Consider the following 16,488-nt stretch of genomic DNA (forward strand, 5'->3'; position numbering starts at 1 on the left):
TGGAAAGAAGTCATCATAAAAGGGGAGGGCAGCCTTCTTCCTCCTTCCCAGCCTGGTGGTAGCAGCAGTGGTTCTGGGGAGGCTGGTGGGAATTCCAGGGGAGCAGCACAGGTCTGGTGGCCAACTGAAGATCAATGATCTAGAATATAGGTTAGAAGCTGTTTTGCACTGTGGACTGACAGCAGATTAACCAGTGTACAACAAACATTGGCCCAAATTATCCAGAGGGAAGGGGGTTGCTGGTGCTACACCACTTGGCTGGGCTATGGAGTTAGCATACTTTTGTATAACATGTAAATAAATACCTTTCTAGGCTTAGTTTACAAGGAGCTTCCATGGAAATTATCATATTGTTTTTTTTAACTCATTGATGTGATACATTGTACGAGCAGATATCCTAACATCTCAATTTGTTTCTAAGGTTTTTATTGGAGTTCTAATGCTTTGGAGATGAAATCCCCAAGTCATTTCCAGGTAGAGGATTAGGAACTTTGTACTTTGTGATTCCCAAGTAAAGGCTCTCTGCTCAGCCAGTTTGGATTTGAATCCTAGTTCTGCCACTGTACATGCTGGATGACCTTAAACAAGAGATTTAACCACTCTGATCCTGTTTCCTGCACTGTAAAATCAGATAGTATTAGTAATATTAGGACCAACCTCCCAGAGTTGTGGTGAGGCATAAATGAAATCATTTTGTGAAGTGTTTAGCTGGTAGGTGTTTAATAAGTATTATATTATATAAGTATTATTGATGCTTTTTAGTTTATATTATTAAAATAATGAAACTACTATTAGCAGTAATGACACGCCTAGAGGGTTTACAGGCCCCTGTGCCTGCACCTCTGGAAGTTCCTTGCTAAGCCTCCGTAGACTTTGGGGAGAAGGTGGCCACTTGCACTTCCCTACCCTTCCGTACTGCCACTACCACACTAAAGCTGACAGTAGGGCAGGGCTGTCACTAGGGTAAGCCAAGCACAGTGACTGAAGTACTCACTTCCAGCGCAAAATTTGGGGACATACTCAGAACTCAAGATACTCAGTACTGAAGATTTTTTTTTTTTTGCGATACGCGGGCCTCTCACTGCTGTGGCCTCTCCCGTTGCGGAGCACAGGCTCCGGACGCGCAGGCTCAGCGGCCATGGCTCATGGGCCCAGCCGCTCCGCGGCATGTGGGATCTTCCCGGACCAAGGCACGAACCCGTGTCCCCTGCATCGGCAGGCGGACTCTCAACCACTGCGCCACCAAGGAAGCCCCTAAAAAAATTTTTTTTAATGTAATATTGAAAAAAAAAACACTAAAAAAATTCCATGATAACGAAACTACCAACATTTTAAATAAAGCTAGGATCAGGATTACTGATTTTTCCTTTTGTTTTAGCCTCCCATATAGCACCTCATGGTACTTTTAAGTTTTTTATTTTGAAAAAATTTCTAAATGTCATATTAAAGTATTTATCTTGCTTATTGAGTTGGTTTCCTCTTAAACAGGCAAGCAAGGCATCCTGGTTACTGGCCCCTACATTACTAATAAGTTTATTAATATTCTTCCTATTAAGTCATTACTACTAATAGTAGTTTCATTATTTTAATAATGTCAAGGCAAGCGTCTCACTCCTCCCACTCCTAGTCTGTCTTCGGGAAGTGGGGGACTGTGTTGTGGGCCAGGAAGAGCAAGTGGTAAAATATTTGGGAAACCTGAGACAGGTGGGTTGGGCGAGCCAGGAGCCGGCAGGCTGCCCGGAAGGTAGGGGCTCCAGGGTCCGTGGGCGGGAAAGGGGCCGAGGCAGCGCTTGCTGGGTCCTCCCGCCCGCCTGGTACGGGGTCGGGCCTCGCCTTTGAGGGGTCCGTGCGGGGAAGAGGCTGCAAACCTGTCCGCGGGGCCGCCGGCGGGGCGCTCGGGTAAAGCGTTGGAAGGAGGTACCGCGCTCGGTCGACTGGCGCCCCTCAACGGCGGGGCGGAAGCATTTACCAAGGCCTCGGCCGTAAGTGTACGGACCTCCTCGCCCTTCCTCCTCCTCCCTAAGCCCTCCAAATCGGGATGCTCCGCCTACCGCCGCCCCCCGTCCTCCTTCCAGCCCAAGAGCGTGCTTCCTTTCCTCCCCCCGCCCCTCCCCCCCGCCCCAACTCCCTACAAACACGCAAAAACCCACTGGGACTTAGAGTTAATTTTTAACTGTTTTTATTTTGGTTGTAACAGTGATTAGAAGGAAGGTTTTGGGAGGTTCAGTCAGCTTTAATTTTAATTTGACTTTAGACAAATGAGTTGATCTCTGAATCTCAGCTATTATGTAGGAATATCATTTTACCCATCCCATAGGATTTTTCTTTTTTAAAAAAATTGAGGTAAAATTCACCATTTTAAAGTATTAGAATTCAGTGGCTTTTATTACATTCACAATGCTGTGAAACTGTCACCACTCATTCCAGAACATTTTAATCTTCCCTAAGATAAACCCTGTACTCATGAGCAGTCATTCATCATTCCCCGTATTTCCACCCACTGGCAACCACAAATCGGCTTTCTGTCTGTATGGATTTGCCAATTCTGGGCATTTCTTATGTGGATGGAAATAATCAATAAGCCAATTAGAGCCAAATTGAGGATGATCGTCCGGGAGACGGTCTCTCAGATAACTCTGAGGAACTACTCCAGAGAAGCATGATTTTCTGCATAGTTTTATATCTCATCAGAACAAAGAACACCAAACAAGTCAGGAATACATTCCTTCAAGATTTCACAAAAAAAAAAAAAAAAAAAACAGATCAGCATGTATACAGTGAGTCAGTATGGCCTTGGCACCTGGGAAGGGAGTCTTATCGAAGAAGTATGTAGCACTGACATCCCAGGAAGGGAGGCATTTAATCTTTATTTTTTAAAAGGACATTCTTTACTTCAGGTACCCTTTTCTTTAATGATTACAGCAGATGTACAATGTATGTTTGATAGGCTACAAACAGGCGGTTTTAGCTAGCATAAAATTCAAGTTAAATCCTGTATAAGCTAGAATGACTGCCTCATAACTCAATATGTGAAAATTTCTTCCATCACATTTATATATAGAATCATTATAATATATGGTCTTTTGTGTTTGGCTTCTTCCACTTAGCATATTTTCAAGATTCATGAGTGTTGTGTCATGTATTACATTTTGGATAACACCACATTTTGTTCATCCATTCTCATGGACTTTCGGGTTGTTTCCACTTTTTGGGTATTATGAATAATGCTACTGTGTACAAGTTTTTGTGTTGACATATGCTTTCCATTCCTAGAAACCTTGTTTCATATTGTTACCAAGCCCAAGCTCCTTCTGCTCATCGCACAACAGGCCAATAAAGCGGGAGAGGAGTTGTTGCAACAAGGAATAACGATTTTAATGGGAAAGCTAACAGACCGAGAATACGGCAGACTAGCGTCTCAAAAATCCACCTTACCTCAGTCCGAATTCGGGCTCCTTTTATATACCAGAGGGGGGAGGGGGCGGGGCCACTGTGGCACCGACCAATGGCTGAGCGGGGCTGCTACAGCTCGCGCCTGCCTCTCAGGTCTCACACCCTGAGTAGAGAGGTGCGACCCCAGAAAGCCGCCAGGTCTGAAGAAGTACCAGGTTGCTCCAGCAACGTCGTCCTCCAGGTCTAGGTGAAGCGAGGCGCAGAAGCCGCTGAGACCCCGGTGGCCACGTGGAGGCTGTTGACACACCCTTTCCTGGGATCGCTGTCTGAGGCGGCGGGCCCCCTGGGCTCAACCCGCGGCTGGCCTCACCGGTCAGTTCACGACTGATGACGTGGCCTGGGAGCGGGTGTCCCCAGGGCGGAGCTCCCGCCCGCCTGCCCGCTTGCGCAGTGGGTGGCCGGCAGGTGCGGGGCCAGGCCGGTGGGCTAGGCCCAGCCGGAGCGCGGAGAGGAGCAGCGGAGCAGCCCCTGCCCCAACCGCGCAGCCGCCGGCGCCGGAGAGGGAGGAGGAGAGGGCCCGTCACAGTTTGGGTTCGGGCTGGGGAGGCCGCTATTACAATATGGTAATTATATGATTAACTTTTTGAGGAATGGCCAAACTTTACCACAGCTGCTATATACCACGTTACATTCCCACTAGCCGTGTGTGAGGGTTCCAGTTTTCTACATTCTTGCCAACACTTACTTTCCGTTTAAAAAATTAAAATGTTTTTAAAATTATAGCCCTCTTAGTGGGTAAATGGTTTCTCATTGTGGTTTTGGTTTAAATTTCCCTAACAGCTATGTTGAGCATCTTTTCATGTGCTTGTTGGCCATTTGTATAATTTCTTTGGAGAAATGTCTATAGATCCTTTTGCCCTTTATTTTATTGGTTTGTCATTTTGTTCTTGAGTTGTAAGAGTTCTTTGTTCGTTCATAACGTGAAATCCTTATCAGACATATGATTTGAAAATGTTTTCCATTCTATGACTTGTCTTTTCACATTTTTGTCCTTTGATGCTCAAAAGTTTTGATTTTGATGAAGCCCAATTAATGTATATTTTCTTCTGGTGTCATATCTAAGAATGCATTGCCGAATCCAGGTTATGAAGATTTACCTATGTTTTCTTCTAAGAGTTTATTGTTTTAGCTCTTACTTTTGGGTGTTTGATCCATTTTTAATTAATTTTTGTATATATTGTGAGGTAAGAGTCCAACTTTATTCTTTTGCATGTGCCTGTTACCAGACCCTCTCCAGATTCTTGGACAGCAATACCATAGAAATTTCACTCCCACAAGGCTCTTAGGTAAGCAAAGCTTTTTATTAAAAGGATAGTTTGTGCACAGGGGAGAAGGCAGAAAAGAGTGCCAACTCCCCAAGGACTTTCAGGGAACAGGTTTTAAAGCGAGTGTGAGGGAGGGGGCAGCAGGTGCCTGATCAGCTTGTGCTCGATTCTCAGATTGGTTGGCATCAGGATGAAGTTTCAAGAATCATCAACCGTCAACTGGTGTGGGGGTCTATGCACTTGCGGTCAGCAGTTTTCATCTGGTGGGGATCTGCCTCCTGCAAAAACAACTTGCGAATGTCTGCCAGGCCTTTATCTATATCTTTCAGGGAACTGGAAAGCTTTAGGCACTTTGTTTTAAGGGATCTGTGAAGCCTGCTTGCGAAAGGTCATTCCCTGGGTCCTTTTCAAAAATGGCTGTACTCTTGTCTTCCAGTCTCACGCCTATTTAGTTGTTTAAGCACTGTTTGTTCAAAAGACTGTTATTTATCGGTGAAAATCAATTGACCATAGATGTACGGGCTTATTTTTGGATTCTCAATTCTATTTCATTAGATTAAGATATATCTATGCTTATGCCAGTACCAAACTGCTTTGATTACTGTCACTTTTGTAGAAAGTATTGAAATCAGGAAGTGTGAGACCTCAAACTTTATTCTTCTTTTTAAAGAAATTTTTGGCTATCCAGGGTTCCCTGCAATTCTATATGAATTTTAGGATCAGTGTGTGCATTTCTGCAAAAAAGGCAGCTGGGAATTGACTGACTCTGTAGATCAATTTCGGGAGTACTGCAATGCTAACAATATTGAATTTTTCATGAGCATGGGCTGTCTTCATTTATTTAGGTCTTCTTTAATTTCTCTTCCCCCAGTTTTATTGAGGTATAATTGACAAATAAAATTGTACTATATTTAAAGTGTACAACATGATGATTTGATATATGTATACCTTGTGAAAGAATTCCCACATTCAAGTTCATTAGCATATCAATCACTTCACAAAGTTGCCCCCTCTCCTTTTTTTGGTAAGAACACTTACAATTTACTCTCTTAGCAAATTGCAATTATACAATACAGTATTATCAACTATAGTCACCATGTTTTACATTAGATCCTCAGAACTTATTCATCTTATAACTGAAAGTTTGTACTTTTTTGCCAACCTCTCTCCATCTCCCTCACCCCTTAGCCATGGCAACCTAGAGATTACATTTAATGTATAGATGACTTTGGGCAGTAGGAACATTTTAACAATAACTCTTCTGATCCATGAACATGGGATAGCTTTCCATTTATTTGTGTATTCAATTTCTTTCATTAATATCTTGTTTTCAGTGAATACATCTTTCACTTCTTTAAATTTACCCCTTAAGTATTTTATTATTTTTGATGCTTTTGTGAATGGGATTGTTTTTTGTCTCCTTGTTGAACCTGTCGTTTTGTTCTTGTATTGTCTTCCTGATTTCATTAAATTGTTTATGTGTTCTCTTGAGCTCTCTGAACATCTTTTGAATAATTATTTTGAATCCTTTGCCAGGCAATTAAACTATCTCCATTTGTTTGGGGTCAGTTACTGGAAGTTTGCTATGTTCCTTTGGAGGTGTCATGTTTCCCCAATTCTTTGTGACCCTGGTAGTCTTGTGTAGGTGTCTGCACAACTGAAGAAATAGTCACCTCTTCCAGACTTTATGGACTGACTCTGGTAATGAAAGACCTTCTGTGGGTGGGAGCATGCTGGAGTCTGTTGTGACTCTGTATCTAGTGGCGCAGGCTGCCAAGGGCAGGGGCATGTGGCGGCTCTGGGTCCAGGGTGGGGGGTGGGGGCATGATGTCTCTCTCGGTCAGGCCACAGGGGTCCACAGCATTGACAACTATGTGGTCCTTGGTGAGCATAGTGGGGTATCTGCAATGGCTACAAGGGCTATTGGGGTCCTTGTGGTGCCTCCAGGTCCAGAGGCTACACACAAGGGCAGGCAGCAGTGGCATGGAGCTGGTGGTGGTGTGTACATACCACCAACTGGTGCCTAAGTAATAGCAGAGGCTGGTTGTGGATACACACACAGTGGTAGGGGCCAGGGCCAGGAACAAGGGCCAGGGCCACGTGAGGGTACACAGGCAGCTTCAGAGGCCCTGGATGTTGGTGTATGTACGTTCTGTGCCTGCAGGATCTCACATCAGACACGCATAGCAATGGAGGCTTAATGGGGATCTAGCTGGCTGGGTGCAGGTGCACAGTTTATGGGGACAGCTGCAGGTGAGCCTAGTGGTGCAGGCCAGTGACAGGAGATAAGGCCAGAGCTGAGCCCTCAGGCAGCTGTGGGGGCCCCAGCTGTCAGTGTGCAATTCCATGGCTGCAGGATATTGCTACAGGTATGCACACTGCCTTAGAGGCTGGTGATGGGAATCTACTATTATTGTATTGCTGTCTACTTCTCCCTTCAGTTCTTTAAATATTTGCTTTATATAGGTGCTCTGAGGTAGGGTACATAAATATTTATAAATGTTGTATCCTCTTAGTTAATTGATCCCTTTATCATTATTTTTTTGGAATTTTGTTTTTTTTATACACCAGGTTCTTATTTTATAAGAACTTATTTTATAAGTTCTTATTTTATAAGCTATCTATTTTATACTTATTAGTGTATATATGTCAATCCCAATCTCCCAGTTCATCCCACCACCACCCCTCCCCTGCTTTCCCCCCTTGGTGTCCATACGTTCGTTCTCTACATCTGTGTCTCTATTTCTGCCTTGCAAACCGGTTCATCTGTACCATTTTTCTAGATTTCACATATACGCGTTAATATACTTCCTCCCAGAGGAAGTAGCATTTAACTTAAGACCTAAAGTCTTGAGAGTTTGTCAGGCAAAGAGTGAGGGAAGAGAGCTCCAGGCTGAGGGAACAGCATGTGCAAAGGCTTGGAGAAGCAAAGGAGCCTGGCAGATTTGAGGAACTGAGAGGCCAGTGTGGTTGGAACTCAGAGGTGGAGTGGGGGGCAGGGTGTGGTGCAAGACAAGGCTGGTGTGGTCCACAGGGACAGACCAGCAGGGCCTTCCCAGCCATGTTAAGGGCAAGTTAATGATTCTGGGCACAGCTTGGCCTCCAATGCCATCCCACACCACCTTTCATCTGCTCTTCTGGGTCAAGCCCTCTGACCCCAGAATTGCTCTCTACCCATGACTTTCCCTCCAGTCAAGAATTTTCTCAACCATTGCACGGGTCTCTTGTCATCACTTCCCAAGAAATTCAATTCCTGGGGGACCAAATTCTGGCTCTCCCAGGAAGCATTTGTCAAGGTCTCAGGTACCATCAGGTAGCCCACGTTATGTTGGAATATTTACTAAGTGGAAGAGTGAGTGTTATTATCCCCATTTTATAGCTAACGAAACTGAGGTTTGGAGAGATAAAGCACACACAGTTATCTCTACACTCTTTTTTTAAAATTATTTTTTATATTTTGCGGTACGCAGGCCTCTCACTGTTGTGGCCTCTCCCATTGCGGAACACAGGCTCTGGACGTGCAGGCTCAGCGGCCATGGCTCATGGGCCCAGCCGCTCTGGCATGTGGGATCTTCCCGGACCGGGGCACGAACCCGTGTCCCCTGCATCGGCAGGTGGACTCAACCACTGCGCCACCAGGGAAGCCCTCTACACTCTTTTTTTTTTTTGCCGTATGCGGGCCTCTCACTGTTGTGGCCTCTCCCATTGCAGAGCACAGGCTCCGGACACACAGGCTCAGCGGCCATAGCTCACAGGCCCAGCCGCTTCGCGGCATGTGGGATCCTCCCGGACCGGGGCACGAACCCGCATCCCCTGCATCGGCAGGCGGACTCTCAACCACTGCGCCACCAGGGAAGCCCTACACTCTTTTGACACCTCATTTCTCCCTAGTATTCCCCAGAATTTGGGAAGCTACATGGTCTGGCTGTTAGGATTCTATGACTCTGATTCTATGACATGTCAGAGAGGATGCTAAGGTTTAGAGAAACATGGAGATTTCAGGGTTCTAAAATTCCACAGTTCTAAGCCTTAGCGCTCCAATAAACCAGGTTCCTGATGTGTGCTAGCTAGTCCAAGCCTGGAGAGGCAGGCACCACCCATGAGCCCTTTTCCACCCGGTCTCCTGGGTCCCACCTCACAGACCAGCCAAAGGATGCGATCTGGGCGCCCCCTGATGGCCAGGAGAGGATGGGAAGGAACGGGATAGTCGGGAGCCTTACACCCGAGGGCAATGTTCTGGGGCAGAGGCCGGAGTTGAGAGAAGGCGGAGAGTTCCAGGTCCCGCCGCAGAGCAGACCTCCTGCTTGGCAGACAGCCCAAGTGAGCTACAGTGGGGGACCCCGGGAGCCATGGGGTGCATGCGTGATGCCATCCTGGATGTGCTGGAGACCCTGACTGCAGAGGAGTTCAAGAAGTTCAAGACGAAGCTGCTTTCAGTGCCGCTGCATGAAGGCTATGCACGCATCCCACGGGGGACGCTGCTACCCACGGATGCTGTGGACCTCACCGACAAGCTCGTCAGCTACTACCTGGAGGCGTACGGTGCCAACCTCACGGCGCTCGTGCTTCGCGACATGGGCATGCAGGAGGTGGCGGAGCAGCTGCAGGAGACCTGGGGCAAAGGGGAGCTCACCTCCTCCACCCTCCGCGCAGAGGTCCAGACCAGTATGCCCTCATCTGTACCCTCCTCCCAACCCGAACATTTGCCTCTCCCCGCGCTTTCGCTTCCTGTTCCTCCTACTCTTTAATAAAAGCTTCTCCTGCTGGGGAGGCTTGGTACTGACCTTGGCTTCCGGACCAGGAGATCCCTGACCCCAGAAAGACTTGGAGACACCACTTAACATTTTCTTACAGGCCCTGGAACCGTACCAACCGAGATGAAGTCCCCTCGCCAGACAGCAGCCAAGTAAAGCCTTCAACACCCAACCTCACCTACCTGGGCACCTCACCAGCCCCGCCCCACTGCACCCCTGCACAGCCTAAATCTGTTGTCCCAAGGCCAAGAGCACCCAGAGAGTGCAAAGCTAGGCCAACCCTCCCCAACCCACCTACTCACACACCTCCAGGGCCCGAGCCTGGTTGGGAGGAGAAAGGGAGACAAAGTTAAACCCATCCCACTATAGGTAGAGTCCTGGTGGCATGCCCACCTTGAGCCTGACCGCTTAGGGTTGCATTCAGGGCAATTTCTGAAGAAAGCCTAGTGTTCAAGAGGGACAGGCTCCAGCACCCACCCTGGTCCCAGCTCATCCCCTCTCTCCCTCCCGCTCCAGCACTGCACTTTCTGGAGCAGCATCGGGCGGCCCTCATTGCGCGGGTCACAGACGTGGATGGGGTGCTGGACGCCCTGTACGGGAAGGTCCTGACAGAGGAGCAGTACCAGGCAGTGCGGGCGGAGCGCACCAATCCTACCAAGATGAGGAAGCTCTTCAGCTTTGCTCCAGCCTGGAACCCGACCTGCAAGGATCTGCTCCTCCAGGCCCTGAGGGACACCCAGCCCTACCTGGTGGTCGACCTGGAGCAGAGCCGAGGCATCTTCCCCAGCAGCGGTCCCACAGACAACCCCTGGCTGTTCCAGCCATCTTACCTGGAGTCTCTGATTTTTTTTATACATGATATATGAAAAACCAGCTTGTACTTGGTGTGTTTCCTACTTCCAGCCTGGAAGCACATGCGGAGCTGAGCTACACATCCAAGCCCCACAGAGGCTCAGGTGAAGCTCTAGTTTCCGCCTGTTCCTGGGGCAGCAGGCTCCCCAGACACTTCATCCTTCCTGCCTCAGTCACCATGGAATAGTCCCTCACTATTTTGTGGCTCCTTCAATGCCACCCCAGAGGGTCTGCCCTTGAGACCTGTGAATACAAGTTAGCCTTGTGGCCAAGGTCTAAAAGTTAAAATAGAGGTATGTACAAAGGGCCTGGAACTGTGGGGGGCCATATCTGACAGATGCATTTAGAAACAGACTCGTCTACCAAGCTTCTCAATCTCTCACTTTTTCATAGGAAAAAAAATTTGCAAAATGAGAGCAATTTTCAGGGCAAGTGACAAGAGTATCATCTAAACAGGACAGAAGAGCACAAGCCACCGAGTGTCCCTAGGGCTCCTTCTGGCACGGACACCAGCAGGCGTCACTCCTCCCTCTGCTCCCTCCCACCTAGTGCAAGAGGGGTTATAGGTCACACTTTGCCCAGAAAACATGCCAACCACAAAAGCAGAACTTTAGGAAATGAGTGCTAGTAGCTGTTCCTTCTCTTGATGGAATTGTGCCAACAAAAGAAAATATGGATATTTATTTCCAGAAAACAGCACTTAAGGGGCCTTTCCAGAGGCTGTTAGGGAACCAGGATCCTAGGACCACTTCCTGAGTACATTTTGCACCCAAATTCTTTCTGGCTTAGAAGGGGCGGATGCAAAGCAACAGGCAGGCCCCAAGGAGGCCAGTTATCCTATCCTTAGGAGTCAGATCATCAGACTCAGGGATCCAGGTATGAGGGTGCAAGGTGTACCATTCACAATGATAACACCAGTGCAGAATGAACAAAGCTGTATGAAGGCTTCACTTGGAATACCCTCCCTAAACACAAGAATTAGCAAATGTAGTTTTTATTCCCCGCCTCCCTCCACACACACACACACACACACACACACACACACACAGAGTCTGTGTAACATTTCCCTATTCTGATGACCAGATCACCAGAGCAACAGGAGAGAACAAGTAATTTGCTGTAGGAGGAAGCTACCAAGAAGCTAAGCTAATGACCACTGTCAAGGCTACACAGTCACATGGGACTGCTCCTAATGCCATTTAGGACTCCAAGAGGAAAGCTGAGCTTCCCCCAAATCGGGATCCAGCCCCAATACTGAGGATCCCCTGGGCTTATCTTCTTTAGTCAGGCACTCCATAAAATAAATGCTGATGTTCCCCATTTCACCCTCAGCCCTTTTCTACCAAGTCTTCTTAAATCTTATAAACCAAGCCTTATTCAATCCCTGAGATGTGTTTGTTCACTTACGTTCTGCAAGGACCTTACCATTTCCGAAACTGAAGTTGTCTTCCTTTTACTACCCCTGTATCTCGACATATGGCAACAGCAGCAGCCTAACCAGAAAATAAGAAATCCTAGCCTGTTCCATAAAGCCCAGATTTAGTCAGTCTTCCAGCTTATATCCAAACACCTTCCTTTTCAACTTCACTACCCCCATCTGGCTTATGCCTTCATGTCTTACCCACAACAGGCTTCCTGATCTCCCTGCTTCTAGTCAACCACCTTCAAGGTCCTGAGTGATCAAAACTGATGATGGAAATGGACTCCCTTCTAACACTAGGACACCTAAGCCCCTCTTCCAGCCTGATCCTCAATGATCCATCCAACCTCTCCTACCTTCCTTTTCACCTACCCCTGGATCCCAACACTACTTACACCCCATGCCCTAGCACACATTGGTCCCTTAACTCTGGACACCTTGAAACCCATCTGTCCTAGCATGCCCACAGATGGCTTTCCTCTGGTCTCCAGTGGCATTTTCACCTACTGTCCCTGTGGGAGAGCAAACCATATTGTCATGTCTATTTTCACACAAGACCCTCCCATTAGAGTAAGCCCCATAAAAAGACATATTTTCAACCTCTGTACAGTGCCTTGCATGTGAAAAGTAATAAACAGCAGTTCCTGTGTATGTCTAGTGTCTGACAGAGGATTTCTTCAAAAACTTCACAGGAACCCAGTGCTTCTCATGAGATGGAGCCATAACTAACACTTCCCTGCACAGCAGATGCTCAAACAGAGCAGCTACAAAAACCAGGGCAGGCCTGAGGCAAAAGGTATGGTTCTAAGAAACAGCTCCACTAAGTTGAAAGACTTCTTGGGGGCTTTATTTTTCCTTTTTATTGGAGGGGGAGGAAGGGCGAGGCTCAGAGTTCTACCAGCCACAGCATACTGGTTAAGGACACAACTTCTGCAGCCAAAGGATAGATTCAAATCCCTGCTCCACTTCACTCACGAGTTATGAGACTTAAGGACAGTTTGTACCTAAGCATCCCCATCTATAAAGTACGGACAACAGGACACAGCTCATCACCTAACAGCAGATGCCCACAGTGAGCACACATTAGTGTCAACAGTGATCTCCAGGATGTTTTTGTTTGTTTGTTTGTTTTTTGCAGTATACGGGCCTCTCACTGTTGTGGCCTCTCCCGTTGCGGAGCACAGGCTCTGGACGCACAGGCTCAGCGGCCATGGCTCACGGGCCCAGCCGCTCCGCGGCATCTGGGATCTTCCCGGACCGAGGCACAAACCCGTGTCCCCTGCATCGGCAGGTGGACTCTCAACCACTGCGCCACCAGGGAAGCCCTCCAGGATGTTTTTGTTCCTAGCTGCTCAATGGCTTAGGCCCCTCAGTGGCCCTCAATCTGAAACAATCACCATTTTCTGCCCAAACCTCTAAGCATCACAAGACTGAAAAAAGAACAAGCAGATCAATACCCAATGTTCACTGGGCCTGTGCTAATTAGAACAAAAACCCATATGCAAGACCCAGCCTTCTGTGAGTGACCTTTTTCTTAGCTCCTGGCTCAAATTGTCTACACAGAAAGCTTTATACCAAATCACTTACCCCTTCACAGAGAAGGTGGGGGAATGAGCAGAAAAGGAGTCTCTGCAGAACTTCAGAGCGTGGCTCTAAAAGTGTGCTGCTGAAACAGCAGCATCACCAGAGAGCTTGTACCCCACCAAGACCTACACATGGAATTAGAACCCACCTGCTAACCATACTTCCAAGTGATTCAGGTACATATTCAACTTAGACACACAACGCTACAGGGAGGATCTGGCTCTGCCACCTCAGTTAGACTGCGACAGGTTTGCAGAAGCCTTCTTACATGGGGATTTGCCTTGCTTTTCACTCAGGGAAAGAGTACACAGGATGGGCCTGCTTCCCCTCAAATTCTGGGAAAAAATAAAATAAAACAAACAAACAAATAAAAAACAGCCATCAGGCTAGATCTAACAGACAGGTTCTTACCGTGAGCAGGCTGCAGTGAGGCCCTAAGGATCCTGCAGAAACAGCTACAGAAAATCAGCGCAGTTGTGCAACACTGCCACCCTGAGGTGCATGTGCAAGACGCCACCTAGAAAGCCTGGCTCCCGCTCCCTTCATTTCTTCTTCCCATACCCACCCCACCCCACCCTCCTTGACATTCTCTACCTGCAATTGCCTAAGCTTGGTTCCCCGCTACACGCAAGGAACCCCCAATCATCGACCCTGTAGGCCAAGCTCCCTTCCTGTCTCCAGTCCCCACACTGGTGGCTCTCAATCATCCTTCCTGTTAAAGGAGCCCTTCTTGCTAGCACTATAACCCCAAGGTTTAAGGCTAAGGCCACAATCCAAGGAGCTGAGAGAGCACAATCCATCCACAGAGCACTATTCCCAGACCCAAACTCCTGACATCCGTCTGTTCCTGCCTCAAGCATATTAGGAATTTTAGTATGGCTGCACAGGTCCCGGGCCTGAGCCCCGCGTCCGCCAAAGCCTCTGAGGGTCCTGCGGTCCCAGCGGACCCGAGCACCAGCCCTCCCCCGTCCAAGCCTCTGTGGTGGCCCATGGGCCGCCCCTGACAAAGCCTCCTCCGGCCACATGGGTCCAGGTGGGCCAAGTGCCACCACCCTCCAAAGCCTCCTCTGGCTGTCCCGGCCCCTGTGGACACACCTGTGGAAGCCTGCGCCCACCTGGCCTACACGAGCATGTGTGCTTAGGCCAGGTTCAGGAGCAGATGCTGGTAAAAGGAACACATGCAGAGGTGGGGCTGACACAGCAGGTCCAGAGACCTACCTAGAGGTCTCGGAGGGCCTCCTGGGGAGGCGGGGATTGGATGTAGCTCACTGTAGGTGCAAGGACACTGATAGCAGAGGCACCAGGGAATTTTTCATTTTTTCAATTTTATTTTATTTTTTGTTGCTATCCTCTTTCGTTTTGTCATTGCTTCATTTTTATTTTTTTCTAATATATTTTTTATTTTTCTTATTTTATTTTTTATTCTGTTATTGTTCTGCTCTTTTCCACTTGTTGTCTGTTTTTTGTTTTCTCGGTGGTGGTGGTTTGTTCTTTTGATATTTTTGTGTTGTTTTCTTTCATTTTGTTATTTTTTTGCTTTTTTATCTTTTGTTTGTTTGTTTTTGTCATTTTAGTGTTTGTCTTTTCTCTTAGCTTTTCTTTTAGTTTGTTTTTTTATTTTGTTTGTTTTCTGTTTAGTTTCATTTCTATTACTGGTTATGGTTTGGGGGCCTTCTTGTTTGTTTGGGTGTTTTGTTTTTTCCTAACCATGTTGTTTTGTTGTTGTTGGTTGCTTTTTGTTTGCTTGGATTTGTTTTTGTTATTTGTCTCAGGTTTTGTGTTTTCTTTTTTTTGTTTGGTTGGTTTTGTTTTTATTATTTGCCTTGGGCTTTGTCTATTTTAGGGTTTTTCTGTTTGTTTGTTTGGTTTTTGCCATACCTTGTTGCTTGTGGGGTCTTGGTTCCCAGGCCGGGGGTCAGGCCTGAGCCCCTGTGGTGGGAGCACCGAGTCTGAGCCACTGGACTACCAGAGAACTTCAGGCCCGAGGAAATATTAATTGGTGTGAGCTCTCCCAGAGGTCCTCATCTCGGCACCAAGATCCAGCTCCACCCAACTGCCTGCAAGCTCCAGTGCTGGACGCCTCGGATCAAACAACCAGCAAGACAGGAACACAGCCACGCCCATCAACAAAAACGAGATGACAGAGAAACGTGTTACAGATGAAGGAGCAAGGTAAAAACCTATTAGACCACATAAATGAAGAGGAAATAGGCAATCTACCTGAAAAAGAATTCAGAGTGATGATGGTAAAGATGATCCACAGTCTCGGAAATAGAATGGAGGCATGGATTGAGAAAATATAAGAAATGCTTAACAAGGACATAGAACTAAAGAACAAACAAATGGTGAGGAACAACACAATAACTGAAATGAAAAATACACTAGAAGTAATCAATAGCAGAATAACTGAGGCAGAAGAATGAATAAGTGAGCTGGAGGACAGAATGGTGGAAATAACTGCCGAGGAACAGAATAAAAAAAAAAGAATGAAAAGAAATGACTGTCTCAGAGACTTCTGGGAAACAGTTAATGCACCAACTTTCGAACTATAGGGGTCCCAGAAGAAGAATAGAAAGAGAAAGGGTCTGAGAAAATATTTGAAAAGATTATAGTCAAAAACAGCCCTAACATGGGAAAGGAAATAGCCACCCAAGTTTAAGAAGCACAGAGAGTCCCATACAGGATAACCCTAGGAGAAACACACCAAGATACATATTAATCAAACTAACCAAAATTAAAGTCAAAGAAAAAATATTAAAAGCAGCAAGGGAAAAGCAACAAATGACATACAAGGGAATCCCGATAAGGTTATCAGCTGATTTTTCGGCAGAAACTCTGCAGGTCGGAAGGGAGTGACAGGATATATTTAAAGTGTTGAAAGGGAAAAATCTACAACCAAGATTACTCAACCTGGCAAGGATCTCATTCAGATTTGATGAAGAAATCAAAAGCTTTACCAACAAGCAAAAGTTAAGAGAATTCAGCACCACCAAACCAGCTGTACAACAAATGCTAAAGAAACTTCTCCAGGCAGGAAACACAAGAGAAGAAAAAGACCTATAAAAAGAAACCCCAAACAGTTAAGAGAATGGTAATAGGAACATACATATCAATAATTCCCTTAAATGTAAATGGATTAAACAATCCAACCAAAGACACA

The 16,488-nt window shown here is 46.8% G+C and overlaps 1 protein-coding gene across 1 annotated transcript; it reads left to right on the plus strand.

Annotated features, from left to right (window-relative positions):
* The first annotated feature begins 9,067 nt into the window (after window positions 1–9,067).
* Window positions 9,068–10,338, plus strand: LOC132437679 (apoptosis-associated speck-like protein containing a CARD). Its single transcript, XM_060031008.1, has 3 exons — window positions 9,068–9,339; window positions 9,571–9,625; window positions 9,985–10,338. The coding sequence occupies exons 1-3, from the start codon at window positions 9,068–9,070 to the stop codon at window positions 10,336–10,338; spliced, it is 681 nt and encodes a 226-aa protein (XP_059886991.1).
* Window positions 10,339–16,488: the final 6,150 nt, after the last annotated feature.

Source organism: Delphinus delphis, chromosome 15 (assembly GCF_949987515.2).
Source record: "Delphinus delphis chromosome 15, mDelDel1.2, whole genome shotgun sequence".
Lineage (NCBI taxonomy): Eukaryota > Metazoa > Chordata > Mammalia > Artiodactyla > Delphinidae > Delphinus > Delphinus delphis.